The 20,108-nt window shown below is 39.6% G+C and overlaps 1 protein-coding gene across 18 annotated transcripts in view; it reads right to left on the bottom strand.

The window, feature by feature from the left end:
- NRCAM (neuronal cell adhesion molecule) overlaps positions 1–20,108 on the bottom strand; it is a 302,828-nt gene that overhangs the window by 29,825 nt on the left and 252,895 nt on the right. For 13 of the 18 annotated variants that reach the window (XM_049893835.1, XM_049893833.1, XM_049893851.1 and 10 more), the window contains 8 exons: positions 16,355–16,479; positions 15,882–15,911; positions 14,183–14,284; positions 5,258–5,455; positions 5,082–5,152; positions 3,859–4,084; positions 3,348–3,463; positions 792–996 (listed from right to left, as the gene is read on the bottom strand). In XM_049893835.1, coding sequence (XP_049749792.1) covers positions 792–996; positions 3,348–3,463; positions 3,859–4,084; positions 5,082–5,152; positions 5,258–5,455; positions 14,183–14,284; positions 15,882–15,911; positions 16,355–16,479 — 1,073 coding nt within the window. The remainder of the gene's footprint in view (positions 1–791; positions 997–3,347; positions 3,464–3,858; positions 4,085–5,081; positions 5,153–5,257; positions 5,456–14,182; positions 14,285–15,881; positions 15,912–16,354; positions 16,480–20,108) is intronic. The other 5 variants (XM_049893843.1, XM_049893844.1, XM_049893845.1 and 2 more) reach the window with 1 other exon arrangement.

Raw genomic sequence — 20,108 nt, 5'->3', positions numbered from 1 at the left:
CAACCTGAAATTCTCCCTCACCTCTTTTCCTCCTGGGACACTAAATCCTGTCATTTTGTGCTTAAGCACTCAGCTACTAACCCGAAGGTTGATGGTTCTAACCCACTCAGGAGCTCTGTGGAAGAAAGACCTGGCAACCTGCTTCTGTAAAGATTACAGCCAAGAAAACCCTATGGGGCAGTTCTACTCTGTCACATGGGGTCACTGCGAGTTGAAATCGACTTGACGGCACCTAACCACAGCAACAAATGTTTCTCACTAGTGGCTTACTTTCTCCCCACCCACTCAGGCTCCCTATGCCCCTGTGCACAAACTCCTCTTCCCATTACTACATCTTTGTATATTGATCTTACCTTCTAACACAGCTCAACTTCAGAATAAATATGAAGGTACTCTGAGAAAGGAACTTCAGAAGTGAACTACAACTTACAAAAAATATTTTCTTTGCTAGGTGTTTTTCTTATGTTGTCATATTTAGGCTTATATAACTCACTCTAGGTCAGAAAGCTGATGACCCAAATAAGCATAATATTAGCAGGGTTTCAGGCAACATGACTAAATGTGAAGACAAAATTTAAGTCAAGGGAGAGGGAATTTTAGGACAGGATTTTGTGTTCTGAAGGCTTCCATTTACCCCTTAGGCCTCATATGAACTGATGTTTTGCCATCTTCGTGTATACTATATTCATCTATGGGAAAATCACATTTGGTTTCCAGTATATCTGGCACATGGAGTTCCCCCAGGCTGTGGCACATGTTCCTGAGATCTCAGATACGTGTCTACCCCATACCTCCTTCTGGAGTATTAAAGACTCTGTCAGGGCTGGCTGGGCCCTCCCCTTTCCCATTGACCACTCGGACATTCACTGTGTAGTGGCTAAAGGGCTCCAGTCCAGGCAACATGCCGTGAGTCTTGCTGCCTTGAAAAGTGAGGATCTTTTTCTCAATGTGACGTTTGCTTCTTTCAGATAAGCTCTGTGCCTTCCAGTAGTAAATCTGAAACACCAAGAACAAAAGTCATTCACATACAAAGGAACAAACAGAATTCCTTGTGCTCACAAATTTAAAGTTTTCTTTTTTTTTTCCAGAAAATTTCCTTGGTGCACTTAAAAAGAAAATTACTGGCAAAACCAATGAATATTGATTCTGAGGCAAGAGGGATTAGAAGCTCACAGATAATGAAGGAAAACTGAGTTAAAGATACATGATAAAGCTGGGTTATATAACTTTTCCGGGGGAGTATAAGTGAAATAAATGTGACAGCGTAAGACTCAAATAGTTCTTTCTAGAACAAGAGACAAATGGATGAAAATAGGATTTAAGTGTCTTTTACTTGTAGGAAATATTCTAAAAATAAAAATTACTACCCAATATTTATATTTTTTTCCCAGAGCTAAAAGAACTTCATATATAATATCTCACTTAGTTTAGTCCTAACAACCACCACAGTAAAGCAGACTTGTTGCCATCAAGCCGATTCCGACTCAACCACAGCGAGGTTGTATTATTACTCCTCCTATGATACTACAGAAGAGGCTCCAGGCCACTGAGTGATTTGCCTAAGACCAAAGAGCTATCAAGGATCCTCCACTCCAAGTCCAGGGGCTTTTCCACTAGGCCAAAATGAATCATTTAATTGAAAATATAGGTATAATTTTTGGAGAGATGAACTGATGAACTTTGATGACTAATCCAGAATTGTTGTTGATGATGCTCTCTAAAATTATTCTTAGAAATTTAAAGGTATTTTAAAGGAGACATCAACATACACACATAGAATTTGGCAATGTTAGAAAAATAAAATTGAACATGATGCAGTACAAAAATTGACCTCTAGGAGTCAGGGACAGCAAATCAAAGTAGTGACTTTTTTTTTTTTTTTTGGTGCAAAAAGTTCTTTGCCTATCAATCAAAAGTCTCCATGAATCAGTCTTCTGTGCTTCCCAAGAACAAAAATAATTAGCGGGGGAGGGAGGGAAGGAGGGAGAGGGGCTTTCACTAATTAGATAGTAGATAAGAATTATCTTAGGTGAAGGGAAAGACAACAATACAGGCGAGGTCAGCACAACTGGACTAAACTAAAATCAAAGAATTTTCCTGAATAAACTGAACACTTTGAAGGCCAGTATAGCAGGGGTGGGGGTTTGGGGACCATGGTTTCAGGGACATCTAAGTCAATTGGCATAATAAAATCTATTAAGAAAACATTCTGCATCCCACTTTGGAGAGTGGCTTCTGGGGTCTTAAATTCTAGCGAGCAGCCATCTAAGATGCATCAATGGGTCTCAACCCACCCAGAGCAAAGGAGAATGAAGAACACCAAGGACACAAGGTAATTATGAGCCCAAGAAACAGAAAGGACCACATAAACCAGAGACTACATCATCCTGAGACCAGAAGAACAAGATGGTGCCTGGCTACAACCGATGACTGCCCTAACAGGGAGCACAACAGAGAATCCCTGAGGGAGCAGGAGAGCAGTGGGATGCGAACCCCAAATCCTCATAAGAAGACCAGACTTAATGGTCTGACTGAGACTAGAAGGACTCCAGAGGTCATGGTCCCCAGACCTTCTGTTAGCCCAGGACAGGAAACAATCCCAAAGCCAACTCTTCAGACAGGGATTGGACTGGACTATGGGGTAGACAATGATACTGGTGAAGAGTAAGCCTCTCAGATCAAGTAAACACATGAGACTATGTTGGCATCTCCTGTCTGGAGGGGAGATGAGAGGGCAGCGGGGGTCAGAAGCTGGCCAAATGGACACGAAAATAGAGACTGGAGGGAAGGAGTGTGCTGTCTCATTAGGGTGAGAGCAATTAGGAGTATATAGCAAGATGTCTATAAATTTTTGTATGAGAGACTGACTCGATTTGTAAACTTTCACTTAAAGCACAATAAAAAATTAAAAAAAAATGATAATTGATGTACATAACATGACCTCGTTATGACCACATGATCTTGAAGTATAATCTGAATTATGTTAAACGTCTAAATTATTTCCAGGATAATTTAGTGAGTTCAAAAAATGTGGTCGATACTGTTTTAAAGTTAAGTGCAGGTTTGTTACATGTTGTTCTTTTAAAATTAGTTTTCCCCATTTGGTGCCTGCACTAATGCTTGAGATGGCAGAATGTTAGATCATCTTTGGGAAAAACGAAGAAAGGTCTTTTTTCCTAACTTTGCAGGCAGTGAGATTTTGATTCAACACTAGTTGGGGCCCTTATATGTGCCCTGCCTGAGGTTATAAACCAAATGACTGCCGAGGTCTCCTCCAACCTTCTGCTGTGTGCTTATGCTGGTGCTCTGTTACTGAGGAAAGAACATGAAGGTGTCGCTTCACTTGCCCGATAGCCTTGTAGGTGTCCACGGATACTTTTCAGAGGTACTGGGTCCCAGTGTACCTCAGCTAAGGTACTATTCACCACATTCACACGCACATTCCCCGGAGCCACCATCGGGACTAGGAAAAGGACAGGGAGGTGGTAGAAGTATCAATGTTATTTTGGATTTCATGCAAAAATGTCACTCATAATTTCAGCTTGGGGCATGCCCCAGCCCTATCCTAAGGATTCTCAAGCGCTGAGAGTAGATTTTCTGGTATCTACTCATTGGACTTTGTGAGAACAATATATATATATTTTAAAGTAACCACCTTTAACCTTCTGAATATCTCTTTTTTACACAGCAAGCTATTTAAATGACCAGAGATGGTCAGCAAAATAATTGCCACCTCCCTCCATCCCAACCTCAGCATCTCTGGAGATGGCCGTGGCATGTACCTCAGTAAGTTCATTTTGCTGGAGGCAAACCCTAGACTTTCATAAAAGTATAAATGAAACAGCATTAGACACTTACGGTCTTCTCCAGAATGTCCCATAACTACAGCTGGCTCTGGAGCAAACCCCACGTCATTTAGGGCCTGAACTTTTATCAGGTATGGAACAAAGGTTGGTGTGCCCGAAACAATGTATTTGGATACATTGGCCACGACCACAGACGTCCATTCATCGTCGCCATCTTTCTGGCGCCAGCTAACTTTGTACTGAAGGCCTGGCCCATTAGATTCAAAACCATTCAAGGGCTACAAGAAAAGCCAAATAACCAGAGCTTTAAAAACAGATGGACTGCACAGCCTTTTTCTGGAACAGTGAATTCAATTCTCAGACCTGAAGAAAGTGAGTATTGAGATGCTAAAATACAACTCCTAACAATTTTCTCCAGGGAGCTTTTATCTTTTTCACTTGTGAGGAGATTCAAAGCTTGTTTGGGATCAGCATTTCAAAGGTTGCAAATTACATAAAGCAGTAAATATCACATAAGCTTCTCCAACTCTAGCTCCATGGCCAAGGGTGGGTGACTCTTAAAAACACTTCAATTTTATAGTTTCTTTTACATATTCCTGTTCATGTGATAGCACGTCATTGCCCATTTTACTTGGAGACTGAAACTTGTAAGCTACTCCATTAAAACAAACAAACAAGAGGCTGGCCTGCCATTCTATCCTGTTTGTGCATGTATTTATGTTTGGACATGAATAATAGATGGATCCATTTAAAATAATATTAAAAACTGCACAAGTAAATATATGTTAATTTTCAAAATTCAGAAAATACAAATAAAAAAAGTTAACTATCAAAAGTATTTTGGCGCATGCCTTCCAGATGGTTCTAAATAATGATGATACTATTAGCTAGTATTATTGAGCATATTTATATGTGCCAGGCACTGTTCTAGGTGCTTTACATGTATTAACTTCTTTAATCATATGAGGTTTGTTCTATTATTATTTCCATGATATACATGCATAAAAGAGATGTTAAACAGTTTGCTTAAGTTCATACAGTTAGTAAAAGGTAGAGCAGGGATTTGCAACCATGTATTTTGGTCCACAGGCCAAGATTTCAGCGATCAACAATACTGCCTCTTAAATATATAAAGAAATATAACGTGTATATATATACATATATATCGTTCAAAAATGAGTAAGATGGGATTTTAATGCAGAAATTACGTTAAAAGAACTTTTTTTAAAAAACTCTAAAAATATATTGAAGCAAGCTGAAGGCTTCATAGCTCACCTTCCAAGTAATCACCAAATTATCAGGTTCCGATCCTAGTCCTTCCACAGTCGTGGGATTTTTATCTGGTTCTGGAAGTTAAGCAGCCACACATGTGTAAGCTCTTTTTTTTGGGTTTGTTTCAAATGGCGGAAAGCTTTTCTGTTTTATTTCATGTCACAGAAACCTGACTTTACCTGCTGCTTTAGTCAGATAGTGTTCTGACACCTCACTGGGCATGCTCCTCCCGATGCCGTTCACCGCCACCACTCGGAAGGAGTAGTTCACGTAAGGAGACAGCTTCAGCTGCGCCGTGGTCTGGATTCCAGAAACTTCAGTTTGGTGGTGCCACAGCCCTGCTTCATGCATTGAATCTTCATATTCAATGATGAATTCTGGGCAAAACACACACATAAACCCAGAACAGTGAATTCAGTCACCCAAGGGGCTGGTTGCTAGGGATAACTAATAGGACAATCTAACAAGAGTAGCCAAACATGACTGGCGGCTTTACTTACAAGAAAAGTTATATTAAGATATTTTGATTTCAGAGTTCTATCACTATTATCAATACTTAGGAACATCCAATAATATTTGGTATTCTTTCTCTAGTATGCTGAATTTAGTGACTTAAAACTGTTTAAGTGGTCCATATATTCTTGGGAAAGTTGTCATTCTAATAGCTACGAGTTTTTCTTTTTTAAAGTTTTCGGTGGTTCTGAGTATGTGATCTTTGTGCGGTAGTTATCAATCAGACCTTGTTGTCGATTCTTGTTTAATTCTCATGCAAGCATCCTTATTATTCCGTCACAAATGAAAAATATCGTGGTCTGTCACATTGAGGTTTACTTGGTAGAAATGAGAGGTTCCTTCGTCAGTCGTGTGTAAGTTTCCCCTCTTTAAGAGAACAGAAATTCTAATTTTTTAAATCATGTAAGTTGTTGTTTTTAGATGCTGTCAAGTTGCTTTTGACTCATAGCGACCCCAGGTGACAGACTAGAACTGCCCCATAGGATTTTCTTGGCTGTTATCTTTACAGAAGCAGATTGCCAAGTCTTTCTCCCGTGGAGTTGCTGAGTGGGTTCGAACCACCAACCTTTCAGTTAATTTCCAAAATTCAGAAAATCCAAATAAATGTGGTGGACAGTTACTTATCTGCACCATGCACTTCTTTCACACAGTCATCAAACGACGAGCACCTGCCATGAGTGTCAGAACTGGGTTCAGCCCTGGAGATATGGAGCTCATGGTAAAATGTGGAAAACAAGGAAAGAAACAGACTTTTACCATATTCACTGTGTGGTAGAGGCTGACACAGACTCTTCAGATCATAGGAGCTCGTAGCAGAGGTACCTACCCAGAGTAAGGGAGGCGGAACAAGGAAGTGTTCACCTAAGTGGTTTTGAGCACTTCATTCTGAGTTTTGAAGGATGAGTTAGACAAATGAGGAGAAAGGTATGGGAGAGGGAATGTCTCAGGCAGAGGACGAGGATATGCAAAGGTGCAGAGATGTGATTATCAAATGTGGGAAACTGCCAAAGATATTCATCATAAGAAATATTTATTATTAATTCAAAAAGCTCTTATTTTCCTAATTCATGCTTTTTAACAAAATAAATTCCAAACAAACCAAGGATTTGAATGTAAAAAGAAGAAACCCTAAAATGAGTAGAAGAAAGCATGGGAGAATTTTATAAATCATCTTTGAAGAGGAAGAGACCTTTCTTTCTAAGCACAGCATAAAAAAACAGACACCATAAAGGAAAGAGATTCAACCACAAAAACACAAACAACCCAATCAAAAAGTGGGCAAAGGTTATGAACACGCACTTCACTAAAGAAGATATTCAGGCAGCTAACAGATACATGAGAAAATGCTCTCGATCATTAGCCATTAGACAAATGCAAATTAAAACTACGATGAGATTCCATCTCACTCCAACAAGGCTGACATTAATCCAAAAAACACAAAATAATAAATGTTGGAGAGGCTGCGGAGAGATTGGAACTCTTATACACTGCTGGTGGGAATGTAAAATGGTACAACCACTTTGGAAATCTATCTGGCGTTTTCTTAAAAACTTAGAAATAGAACTACCATACAACCCAGAAATCCCACTCCTCGGAATATACCCTAGAGAAATAAGAGCCTTTACACGAACAGATATATGCACACCCATGTTTATTGCAGCACGGTTTACAATAGCGAAAAGCTGGAAGCAACCAAGGTGTCCATCAACGGACGAATGGTTAAATAAATTATGGTATATTCACACAATGGAATACTGCGCATCGATAAAGAACAGTGGGGAATCTGTGAAACATTCCATAACATGGAGGAACCTGGAAGGCATTATGCTGAGTGAAATTAGCCAGATGCAAAAGGACAAATATTGTATAAGACCACTATTATAAGATCTTGAGAAATGGTATAAACTGAGAAGAACACATTCTTTTGTGGTTACGAGGAGGGAGGGAGGGATGGTGGGAGAGGGTTATTTACTGATTAGTTAGTAGATAAGAACTACTTTAGGTGAAGGAAAGGACAATACTCAATACAGAGAAGGTCAGCTCAACTGGACTGGACCAAAAGCAAAGAAGTTTCCAGGATAAACTGAATGCTTCGAAGGTCAGCGGAGCAAGGGCAGGGGTTTGGGGACTATGGCTTAAGGGGACTTCTAAGTCAATTGGCAAAAGAAATTCTACCATGAAAACATTCTGCATCCCACTTTGAAGTGTGGCGTCTGGGGTCTTAAATGCTAACAAGCGGCCATCTAAGATACATCAATGGGTCTCAACCCACCTGGATCAAAGGAGAATGAAGAAGACCAAGGTCGCACAATAACTATGAGCCCAAGAGATAGAAAGGGCCACATGAACTAGAGATTTACATCATCCTGAGACCAGAAGAGCTAGATGGTGCCCAGCCACAACCGATGACTGCCCTGACAGGGAGCACAACAGAGAACCCCTGAGGGAGCAGGAGAACAGTGGGATGCAGACTCCAAATTCTCATAAAAAGACCAGACTTCATGGTCTGACTGAGACTAGAAGAATCCCGGCAGTCATGGTCCCCAAACCTTCTCTTGGCCCAGGACGGGAACCGTTCCCGAAGACAGCTCATCAGACATGGAAGAGACTGGACAATGGGTTGGAGAGAGATGCTGATGAAGAGTGAGCTACTTGCATCGGGTGGACACTTGAGACTGTGTTGGCATCTCCTGTCTGGAGGGGAGATGGGAGGGTAGAGAGGGTTAGAAACTGGCAAAACGGTCATGAAAGGAGAGACTGGAGGGAGGGAGCGGGCTGACTCATTAGAAGGAGAGTAAGCGGGAGTATGGAGTAAGGTATATATAGGCTTATGTGTGACAGACTGACTTGATCTGTAAACTTTCACTTAAAGCACAATAAAAATTATTTAAATAAAAAAACTGAAAAAAAGGAAAGAGATTATAAATTTAACACAGAAAAAGTAAAAATGTTCTGTAGCCCCTTCCCCCAAATTCCATAAAATCAAAAGACAAAGGACAAATCAGGAAAAATATTTGTAACACATAATATCAAAGGGCTAATTTCCTTAAGTACATATTCAAAAAGTCAGTAAGAAAAGGACCAACAAACTAAGTGGAAAATGGGCAAAAGTTATGAGTTAACACATTGTTGTCAAGTTGATTCTGACTCATAGCTACCCTGCAGGATAGAATAGAACTTCCCCATAGGGTTTTCAAGGCTGTAAATCTTTATGGAAGCAGATTGCCACATCTTTCTCCGATGGAAACTCTGGTGGGTTGGAACTACCAGCCTTTTAGTTAGCAGCCAAGTGCCTAACCACTGTGCCATCAGGGCTCCTCTAAAGGTAGGAATAGGTATTTAAAATAAAAAGGAAATTCAAATGTCATCCAAGGGGCTGGTTGCTAGAAATAACTCAAAAAGACTTCATAAGAGTAGCCAAACATGAATTGTTTTACTCCCAAGAATAATCCTATGAAGATATTTTGATATCAGATTCCTAGCATTATCCCCAATACTTTTTGACATCCAATAATATTTGGTATTCTTTCTCTAGTATGCTGAGTTTAGTTACTTAGAACTATTTAGAAGTGATCCGTATATCCCTAGGAAAATTTAAATGTATGAAAAGATGGCCAATTTTTTTTTATAATAGGAGGTACCGAGTTGTGAATTACAGATACAAAGGTGAGTTAAAAAGTTAGAAGTATTATATGTGTTGTAGTTCTCTAGGGTTAAGTTGAAGTTGGAGTTCTTTAAATTTACACTGATTTGCTGGTGATCTCCAGTCTCGTAAGCTGATGACTTTCACCTTTGTGTCTGCAACCCAGACTCTCCCCTGAACTGCAGACTTGGATAACCAACTGCTGACTCAACAACTCCATCTGGTTGTCTCTAAAGGCATCTCAAACTGGACAGGACCGAAACTGATCTGGTTCTTCTTCCCTTCCCCTTTGATAACTTAGGTCAAAACCTTGGATTTCTTGGATCCTTCCCGTCTTTCAAATTTCCAATAGTTCTGTTTCTGTACTTTGAAAATATATCCCACATCTGACCATTTCTCAGCACCTCCATCCCTCTCAGCCTATCCCAAGCCACCGTCATCTCCTGTGTGAATTGCTGCATAACCTCTTAATTCAGAAATTCCCAGACTTTCTTGGTTCATGGCACACTTAATGTCTCAGTAAGGTTTTTTTTTTTGTCTTCCTTAAGCCCAAAGAAATACCTAATATTTCCATTTATTAAGTAATTAGGTTCATACAACTTAATAAAAATTTATGCCTTAACAACTTGGAACCTATTGGGCACTGAACAACTTCTCAAACACTGGAAATATATTGGACACCATCATCCTTATTTCCTGCTCCACAATGATTTCCATGTGGTACTTGCTTTTTATCACAGCTGTGCAGAAATATGACATTTATTAAAATATGACAGCAATATAATGTTGAAACTGCAAACTGACTTGAGCTAATAGTTCATGTTGTGTCTGACAGATGTCACTGTGTTTTCCTCAAGATTTAAATATCCTGAGGTACTCCTGTAAGTCTGCTACGACGCCACAGGGCATCTCAGGGCAGTGTGAGAACTACGGTCCTAACTGGTCTTCCTGTTTCCACTCTTGATCTCCTATAGGCCACTTTGAAGACAGTAGCCAGAGTGATCAAATCACCATTCTTTTGTTCATATCCCTCCAACGGCTTCCCAACCCTGCACCTTCACACTCTGCCACTGCCCACCAACTCTTTACTTCTTTGATTTTCTCACCTGCTCCACTTCCCCTTGCTTACTTCACTCCAGCCACATTAGCCTCCTAGCAGCATGCCCCTGCCTCAGGGCCTTTGCACTTGTTCTTTGCTCTCCATGGAAAGTTCTTCCTTTAGATAACTACATAGTGTGCTGACTCACCTTTTTCTCATGAACTTATTTACACACTCAAATGTTACCTTCTTAGTGTGGCCTATCCTGATACTCTATTCAAAATTATTCTTCTGCCTATATTCCTCATCCCCTTTTCCTGCTTTTTTTTTTTTTTTTTTGGCATAGTGCATGTGTGCACACACATACACATTCAAACCATGTGTGTATAGATAATGTATGTATTTGAACCCTTTAGAAAGCAGATGCCAAGAGAAAATTAGAAGTGCAAGAGATTGACTTGGAGAAATGCCCGTGGATGATAATAGGGAGAAAAAGCAGTTGTAGGCAGGGAGAACCTTCAGTCTACGTTACAGATCTGATGTCTGATTAAGGAGAGGGAGAAGGAAGGAGTGAACAGAAAAAGCCTCTGACTGCACTGTAGCTCTGAGACTGTCTCAGCCAGTCTACAGGGAGCATTGGCGCAAAGGTGGCCCATTACAGGAGCCCTGCACTAGGTCTGGCCCAGCTCCAGAGCCTTGCTGTGCTCAGTCTCTGGCTAGAAGTAGCTCTGGGAGAGCATGACCGCAGTGTGAACAATGCTGAGGATCCCTTAGGTGCAGCAGATGGAGTCTGTCAGTTAATTTTCCTTGTAGCAGTTTCTTTCGTGAGGGGTATCTGAGCAGTGTGTATGTGTTTGTGCATGTGTATATATGTATACATATATATACCCTTATAATTGATGGCATTTTTCACAACATAATTATATATGTGTGTATATATATATAATTAATTTTATCTTGTGTCCCCAAATAAAATATAAGCCTCATAAGGGCAGAGATTTTTGATTGTTTTGTTTTAGAACAAAGCCTAGCACATATTAAAATTAGGCACTCAATAAATACATGCTGAATAAAGAACTGAATGAATAAATGAGGGAAAATGGTTTGAAATCTAATGGCATTGTTTTAAGATAGGTAAAGAGCACCTCTGAGCATCCCAGGCAACCAGGTACATCTGGCCAATGTTTTGAATTAGCAGGAAGACTCAGCATGGTAGAATGAATGTTCTGATCAAGGACCCTGAAAACTCAGTTGAGGAAGGAGCAGCATTAAATAACACAAGATAGATAGGCGGCCTTCATTGAACTTCATTGGAAATATTCTTCTTTACCAGGAGGTGCAATAAGTCAACACACATATCATTTTAGAGTATTCTTAGGCAGTCATCAGAGACATATTCAGTTTTTCTGCAGTGTCTACCTGAAGGTAATAATATATTTTAGGCTTCTGACTTGTTTCTGCTCTCTTAAGGATCTTTTCAGTTTCATAATTAGAACTCTACCATTACCTATAGTCAAAACTTTTTAAGGTCTTTCAGTGTCTTTATTGCATGGTCTCTTACCTGCTTTTATCCCCTAGGCTTAGGCCATCAAGGTGAGGAGCTGACATTGTTGAAAGTGCCATTTTGTAGTGTGTCCAATGAAAAGAAAGCAGACCTAGGTTGGAAGTTAATGGATCTGATATCTACACCCAGTTCTGTTACCAACTCTGGATTTGAAAAGTCACTTTACTCACCAATTCTCAATTTCCTAATATATAGACTGGGAATTACAGCACCTTCTCCTCGATCCTTTTATTCCAGAGTAATGGGCAAAATGAATATCTAATATAAGATTATAATGAAATGTGCAAAGACCTGGAGATAGAAAACCAAAAGGGAAGAACATGGTAGGCATTTCTCAAGCTGAAAGAACTGGAGAAAAAATTCAAGCCTCGAGTTGCAATATTAAAGGATTCTACGGGGAAAATATTAAACAATGCCGGAAGCGCCAAAAGAAGATGGAAAGAATACACAGAGTCATTGTACCAAAAAGAATTGGTTGACATTGAATCATTTTAGGAGGTAGCTTATAATCAAGAGCTGATGGTACCGAAGGAAGAGGTCCAAGATGCACTGAAGGCATTTGCAAAAAACAAGGCTCCAGGAATTGATGAAATACCAACTGAGATGTTTCAACAAATGGATGCAGTACTGCAAGTATTTACTCATCTATGACAAAAAATTTAGAAGACTGCTACCTGGCCAACCGACTGGAAGAGATCTATATTTGTACCCACTCCAAAAAATGAGATCCATCAGAATGTGGAAATTATCAAACGATATCATTAATATCACATGCAAGTAAAATTCTGCTGAAGATCATTCGAAAGTGGCTGCAGTAGTAAATCAACAGGGAACTGCCAGAAATTCAAGCCAGATTCAGAAGAGGACATGGAGTGAGGGATATCATTTCTGATGTCAGATGGATCCTGGCTGAAAGCAGCGAATACCAGAATGATGTTTACCTGTGTTTATTGACTATGCAAAGTCATTCGACTGTGTGGATCATAACAAATTATTGATAACATTGCGAGGAATGGGAGTTCCAGAACACTTAAATGTGCTCATTTGGAACCTGTACTTAGACCAATAGGCAGTTGTTTGAACAGAACAAGGGGATACTGTGTGGTTTAAAGCCAAGAAAGGTGTGCATCAGGGCTGTATCCTTTCATTATACTTATTCAGTCTGTATGCTGAGCAAATAATCCGAGAAACTGGATTATATAAAGAAGAATGGGGCATCCGGATTGGAGGAAGACTCATTAACAATCTGCAATATGCAGATGACACAACCTTGCTTGCTGAAAGTGAAGAGGAGTTGAAATACTTGCTGATGAAGATCAAAGATGACAGCCTTTAGTATGGGTTACATCTCAACATAAAGAAAACAAAAATCTTTACAACTGGACCAATAAGCAACATCATGATAAATGGAAAATATATTGAAGTTGTCAAGCATTTCATTCTACTTGGATCCACAATCAACAGCCATGGAACCAGCAGTCAAGAAATCAAATGACACATTGTGTCGGGCAAGTCTGCTGCAAAAGATCTCTCTACAGTGTTAAAAAGCAAAGCTGTCACTATAAGAACTGAGGTGCACCTCACCCAAGCCGTGGTGTTTTTAATCACCTCATATGCATGCAGAAGATGGACAATGAATAAGGAAGACCAAAGAAAAATTGTTGCCTTTGGATTATGGTATTAGCGAAGAATATTGAATATATCATGGACTGCCAGAACAAATCTGTCTTGGAAGAAGTACAGCCAGAATGCTCCTTAGAAGCACAGACGGTGAGACGTCATCTTGCATACTTTGGACATGTTATCAGGAGGGGACAGTCCCTGGAGAAGGACATCATGCTTGGTAAAGTAGAGGGTGAGTGAAAAAGGGGAAGACCCTCTACAAGATGGATTGACCCAGTGGCTGCAACAATGGGCTCAAGCATAATAACGATTGTGAGGATGGCACAGGACCAGGCAGTGTTTCATTCTGTTATACTTAGGGTCACTATGAGTTGAAACCAACAGGACAGCACCTAACAGCAGCAACAACAACAATTTACGATTCATCCTCTTATTGTGGTAGAAATTTAAGGTGATACTTAGGGATCTTAAACACAAAATGAAAGTATACTTGCTTAGTTAACACCCTCAGCAATTAATTAGTGCCTTCTGCCAGAAGCTATAAACAGAAAAACTCTGGCTCTGAAGAGAAGAGAGTCCATAATTAAATAGAAGCATTGTCCTACTGGTAAAGAAGAGAGAACGCCAGAAAATATCTCCGTAAGGAATTCAAATTGCATACTATAAATTTCTTTTAAAAATGGCCATTAAGTTTATCAGTTAAATCAAATGACACCACATACTTGTAATAGGGCTGTTGTTGTCATCACCAGGTGTCCATGACAGCTGAACACTTTTGTTGAGATGATTTGTCAATTCTAAATCGAAGGGAGGATTTGGGACATCTGTACACCAAAAACACACATCTTGGTTAACCACTGTCCTCACAAGGCTCTCCTTTATTCACAATGCTATTCAAGAGGGGCATCTTAAAGACACACCACAGCTAATGGCCAATGGCATGCAATGGAAACAAAATGGAAACGACTGAGGTTGCTGGGAACACACAAGAACACCTGAGGTAACCCATTACTGAGTCCCGCTGGCTTGTTTTTCCAATGGACTAAATCATTTGTGACCACCATCAGTGAAGCAGGGCTGTGTGGTCCCTCAGTATGCTCAGTGTGTGTCTCCTCAGAAGCATGAATGAGCACAAACATAAAAAATAATATCAAAGCTTTGTTTCTAATAAGTAGGACTGATAAAAAAAGAGAAGACCAAATGCTCAAAAACGAAGACAGGCAAACAAAATTTGCTGTTTTTAAAAAAAATTCAAATGTTTTATCTGAAATGTGATAAATTACAGATTTGGGGGTTTCTGAAGAATATTAATATTTTAAAGGGAATTCTAAAATGGATGGTATCTAGGCAGTCTTCAGTATGCTTACATAAGCAGATTTTCCACACAATAGGCACCTGGGGAGGTGTGTTTACTCTCAGAGAAACCAGGGTACAGATACTCTGTTGGGACAAAGGTGCCGCCAAACATGTCTGCCTCTTCTAATGGCGTTTCTGAGATTCAGAGAGTTAACGTTATTTCTTGGTTCTTTTCTTAGCCTTGATCCAGGTAGTTATCTGGCTCTTGGGGAACCAGAAGCCATACAAAAATATGGGCACTTTTTTCCTATCAGTAAAGAAGTAGTGCACGTTTGCAAAGGAAAGGCTATTGAGTCAGGTAATTAATGACGAGTCAGGTAATTAATGACGAGTTGGAACCAACCCGATGGCAATGGTTTTCTTTTCTTAATGTAAAATCCAAGCAAGAATTATGCCACAACATTAACTTTTCTATTTAAGTGCTGAGTAAAATGAAGTTTCTGTAAACAAAAATATTTCTGGAAGTAATTCCTCCTTTATTTTCCAGACTTAGAAAAATCACACATGGGTACCATCCCTCCTTTGGTCTTTATTTAATGACTTATCTTTGGTTACCACCCAGTGGATTAGTTTTCTTTGATACAAAGGCCAAATATTGTCCTTAACCTCCATTTCTGTTCTGTGGAAACTTTTTGAAAATGGAATCCCCAAACAATGCCTATTTTTCCAAAACAACTTTTATTGGATGGAAGTAAAAACCTAATTTGTGAAATGGTATTTTAAGTAGCTTTTTCATTCTGTAAAATGTGGATAACGGCTTTTGAAAAAGCATTATGCTACTTTATAAGGAAATTATATTAAAGAGAGACTTTTCTTAGGTGAAATAATTTTATAATAATACATGAAATATTTAGAAGTGACAGGCAATATACCCAGTGAAAAATTCCAGGGCATAGGGAAAGAATGATTGATAGCAGTAAATGTGCAATAAAACCGAACACTCAACTGAGCCCTTTTCCTCAAAGAAACATAATAATGTGATGGAGAAAGCAAAGAAATTAATTTTTTCTGCAAATATGAGATGGTTTGACAGAAAATAGAGAAAGAAGACTCAGATTAGTTTACCGTAAATGGGAGCTGGAGTTGGAGTGGGAGCTAGAAAGGACATTAATATAAAGGATTTTAATCAAAATTAGTCATGGACAGGTGCAAGATAGCACAAGAAGACAAAGATTCCACATGATTAAGATTATAAAACTAAGCTTTCTGTTTAGCTGTGGAGACATGGAATTGATAAACATGCAGTAATAATTTAGGGGGAAAAACTCTTAATTTTAAATAAAAGTAGATGGTTTTTCCCAGGTTTCTTATAAAAATATCATTAATGTCTGTATTCACCCTTTTATCCCAGCGCTGCTACAGAGTACATGTATACTGAATTAATTGCCTTGAAGACATTTTTTAAAAAGAAGAAAAGCATGGATATTTAACTTACCTATAAAATTGTTAACATTTAACAAGAAAATATTTCATACTTATAATTTTTCTTTTCAGTCTAATACAGGGCAACTGGTCGTGCTGTACTTGCTTGTTCTTACCAACAACGCTAAGCACGGCACTGGCAGAGACGTTGTCCAGAGTTGTGTTGGCCACACATGTGTAGGTTCCCCCATCATCATCACCTACATCAGCTACCTCCAAATGGTCCTTGTCAACAGTGAACCTGTGAATGTGACACATTCAGAGCAGCTGAAATGAGCATCCAACCACACCTGATTCCTTTATTGGGGTGAGGAAACTCCTTGAACTTGATAAAAGAGAAAGATGATAAAGATTTGCAATGCATTAGAGCTAAATCTATACAATCTGTGTTGCTTTAATAATGATTACAGCTGGAAAACAATTTATATACTTGAATCAAAATATTGAGTTAGAAGGGATATTAAGTCATCTGATACAGTGACTTTTGACCATGCCTTTGGAGTCTTTGGAGCTTCCTTAAAGTTCTCAGGGGCATCGGAGGTGAGGTGGGACAGCTCTCCAGTTAACTCTTTTTGCAGAAAGGGCTTTACTAAGTCCTCGGCTGCTAAAGAACGTGTGAAAACCACTCACCCAGCTCCATTTCTAACAAGGTCATTATTTTCAAATGATTTATTATTTACTGCAGAAATTTTATGTCATTTTTCCCAAATGCATAAACTCTCATTCCACTGCAGTTGAGTCAATTCCAACTCATAGCAGCCCTATAGGACAGAGTAGAACTACCCCATTGGATCTCCAAGGCTATAATCTTTATGGACGCAGACTGCCACATCTTTCTCCCACTGAGCAGCTGGTGGGTTTGAATTGCCAACCTTTTGGTTAGCAGTCGAGCGCCTAACCACTGTGTTGCCGGGGCTCATTGTAAGCGCTCATTGGAGAAAGTAAAGGTAAAGAATAATAATCTGCTTTATCGCTAGAAACAGGAAGATTTAGATCAGCAAACTCCGCTAAGGTTTTACAGAAGTAACTTATGGATATGAAAAAGACTCAGTGGGTCAAAAATCATGTATATGGAATCCGTGTGTGGTTTTAATGAGGCTGTATAAATCATAAAACGTCTGCTCGGGTAATTTCCCGGTGAAACCTTTAGCAGACTTAACCTTCTTGTCCATATCAAAGCAGATTCCACAAATAAAACCGACCAGTTGAAGCACAGAACTAGATAAAACTCTGGGCATAGGTATGAGAAGTCCACAAACGTATTTTGGGGGCTATTAATAAGCAAGTCCCTGGATGGCACAAACAGTTAAGTGCTTGGCTACTAACTATAAGGATTACAGTTTGAACCCACCCAGATGTACATCAGAAGAAGGCCTGGCAATCTGCTTCCAAAAGGTTACAGCCTTGAAAGCCCTATGGAGTACAGCTCTACTCTGCAACACATAGGGGCACTATGAGTTGGAATTCGCTCAATGGCAACTGATTTTTTTTGGCAGTAAGAAAAAGAGCACAATTTAGGGACCACAGGTTTAGGTGAGCTGCATGAAAACCACAGGAACCACTTCCACCAGAATACAATATTCTTTCTAAGACGGGGCGATGCTTGTAGCCATTCTGTTGTTGTTAGGTGCCGTTGAGTCAGTTCCAACTCATAGGGACCCTATGTACCGCAGAACGAAACACTGCACAGTCCTGCGCCATGCTCACAATCCTTGTTATGCTTAAGCCTATTGTTGCAGCCACTGTGTCAATCCATGTCACTAAGGGTCTTCCACTTTGCTGTTGACCCTGTACTTTACTGAGCATGATGTCCTTCTCCAGGGACTGATCCCTCCTGAAAACATGTCCAAAATATGTAAGACGCAGTCTCGCCATCCTTGCCTCTAAGGAGCATTCTGGTTGTACTTCTTCCAAAACAGATTTATTCCTTCTTTTGGCAGTACATGGCATATTCAATATTCTTCACTAACACCACAATTCAAAGATACAGATTCTTCTTTGGTCTTCCTTATTCATTGTTCAGCTTTTGCATGCATAGGATGTGATTGAAAACACCACGGCTTGGTTCAGGAGCACCTTAGTCTTCAAGGTGACATCTTTGCTTTTCAACACTTTTAAAGGGGTCCTTTGTAGCAGACTTGCCCAGTGCAATGCATCTTTTGATTTCTTGACTGCTGCTTCCATGGCCGTTGATTGTGGATCCAAGTAAAACGAAATCCTTGACAACCTCAATCTTTTCTCCTTTTATCATGATGTTGCTTATTGGTTCAGTTGTGAGGATTTTTGTTTTCTTTGTGTTGAGGTATAATTCATACTGAAGGCTGTGGTCTTTGATCTTTGTCAGTAAATTCTTCAAGTCCTCATCATTTTCAGTAAGCAAGGTTGTGTCATCTGCATAATGCAGGTTGTTAATGCATCTTCCTCCAATCACGATGCCTGGTTCTTCTTCATATAGTCCAGCTTCTCGGATTATTTGCTCAGCATACAGATCGAATAGGTGTGGTGAAAGGATACAACCCTCTCACACACTTTTCCTGACTTTAAACCATGCAGTATCCCCTTGTTCTGTCCAAAGGACTGCCTCTTGATCTATGTACAGGTTCCGAGTGAGCACAATTAAGTGTCCTGGAATTCCCATTCTTTACAACGTTATCCATAGTTATGATCCACACAGTCAAATACCTTTGCATAGTCAATAAAACACAGGTAAACATCCTTCTGGTATTCTCTGCCTTCAGCCAGGATCCATCTGATATCAGCAATGATATCATTGGTTCCATGTCCTCTTCTGAATCCAGCCTGAATTTCTGGCAGTTCCCTGCTGCCTTCCAAATTTCTCAGCATAGACGAGTGAGCACTTCCAATGCTGCATCTGTTTGTTGAAACATCTCAGTTGATATTCCGTCAATTCCTGGAGCCTTGTTCTTCGCCAATGCCTTCAGTGCATCTTGGACTTCTTCCTTTATTACCATCGGTTCCTAATTATATGCTACCTCTTGAAATGGTTGAACGTTGACCAATTCTTTTTGGTGTAACAACTCGGTGTGTCCCTTCCATCTTCTTTTGATGCTTCCTGTGTCATTTAATATTTTTTCTATAGAACCTTTCAGTATTGGAACTTGAGGCTTGAACTTTTTCTTCAGTTCTTTCAGCTTGAGAAATGCTGAGCGTGCTCTTCCCTTTCGGTTTTCTATCTCCAGGTCTTTGCACATGTCATTGTAATACTTCACTTTGTCTTCTCAAGCCACCTTTTGAAATCTTCTGTTCAGTTTTTTTTACTTCATCATTTCTTCCTTTTGCTTTAGCTGCTCGGCATTCAAGAGGAAGTTTGAAAGCCTTTTCTGACATACATTTTGGTCTTTTCTTTCTTTCCTGTCTTTTTAATGACCTCTTGCTTTCTTCATGTATGATGTCCTTGATGTCATTCCACAACTCGTCTGGTCTTCAATCATTAGTGTTCAATGCGTCAAATATATTCTTGAGATAGTCTCTAAACTCACGTGGGATATGGTCAACATTGTACTTTGGCTCTTGTGGACTTGTTCTAATTTTCTTCAGTTTCAACTTGAACTCTTGTTTGAGCAATTGGTCTGTTCCACAGCTGGCCTCTGGCCTTGTTCTGACTAATGATATTGAGCTTTTCCATCATCTCTTTCCACAGTTGTAGTCGACTTGATTCCTGTGTATTCCTTCTGGCGAGGTCCATGCATATAGTCACCTTTTATGTTGGTGAAAAAAGGTATTTGCAATGAAGAAGTCGTTGGTCTTGCAAAATTCTATCATTCAATCTCTGGTATTTTTTCTATCACCGAGGCCATAGTTTCCAGCTAGCGACCCTTCTTTGTTCCAACTTTCACATTCCAATCACCA

The sequence above is a fragment of the Elephas maximus genome, chromosome 8 (genome assembly GCF_024166365.1).
Source record: "Elephas maximus indicus isolate mEleMax1 chromosome 8, mEleMax1 primary haplotype, whole genome shotgun sequence".
In the NCBI taxonomy this organism is placed as follows: domain Eukaryota; kingdom Metazoa; phylum Chordata; class Mammalia; order Proboscidea; family Elephantidae; genus Elephas; species Elephas maximus.
Note: the sequence above shows the minus strand (reverse complement) of the source record. Positions and strands in the feature narration are given on the sequence as shown.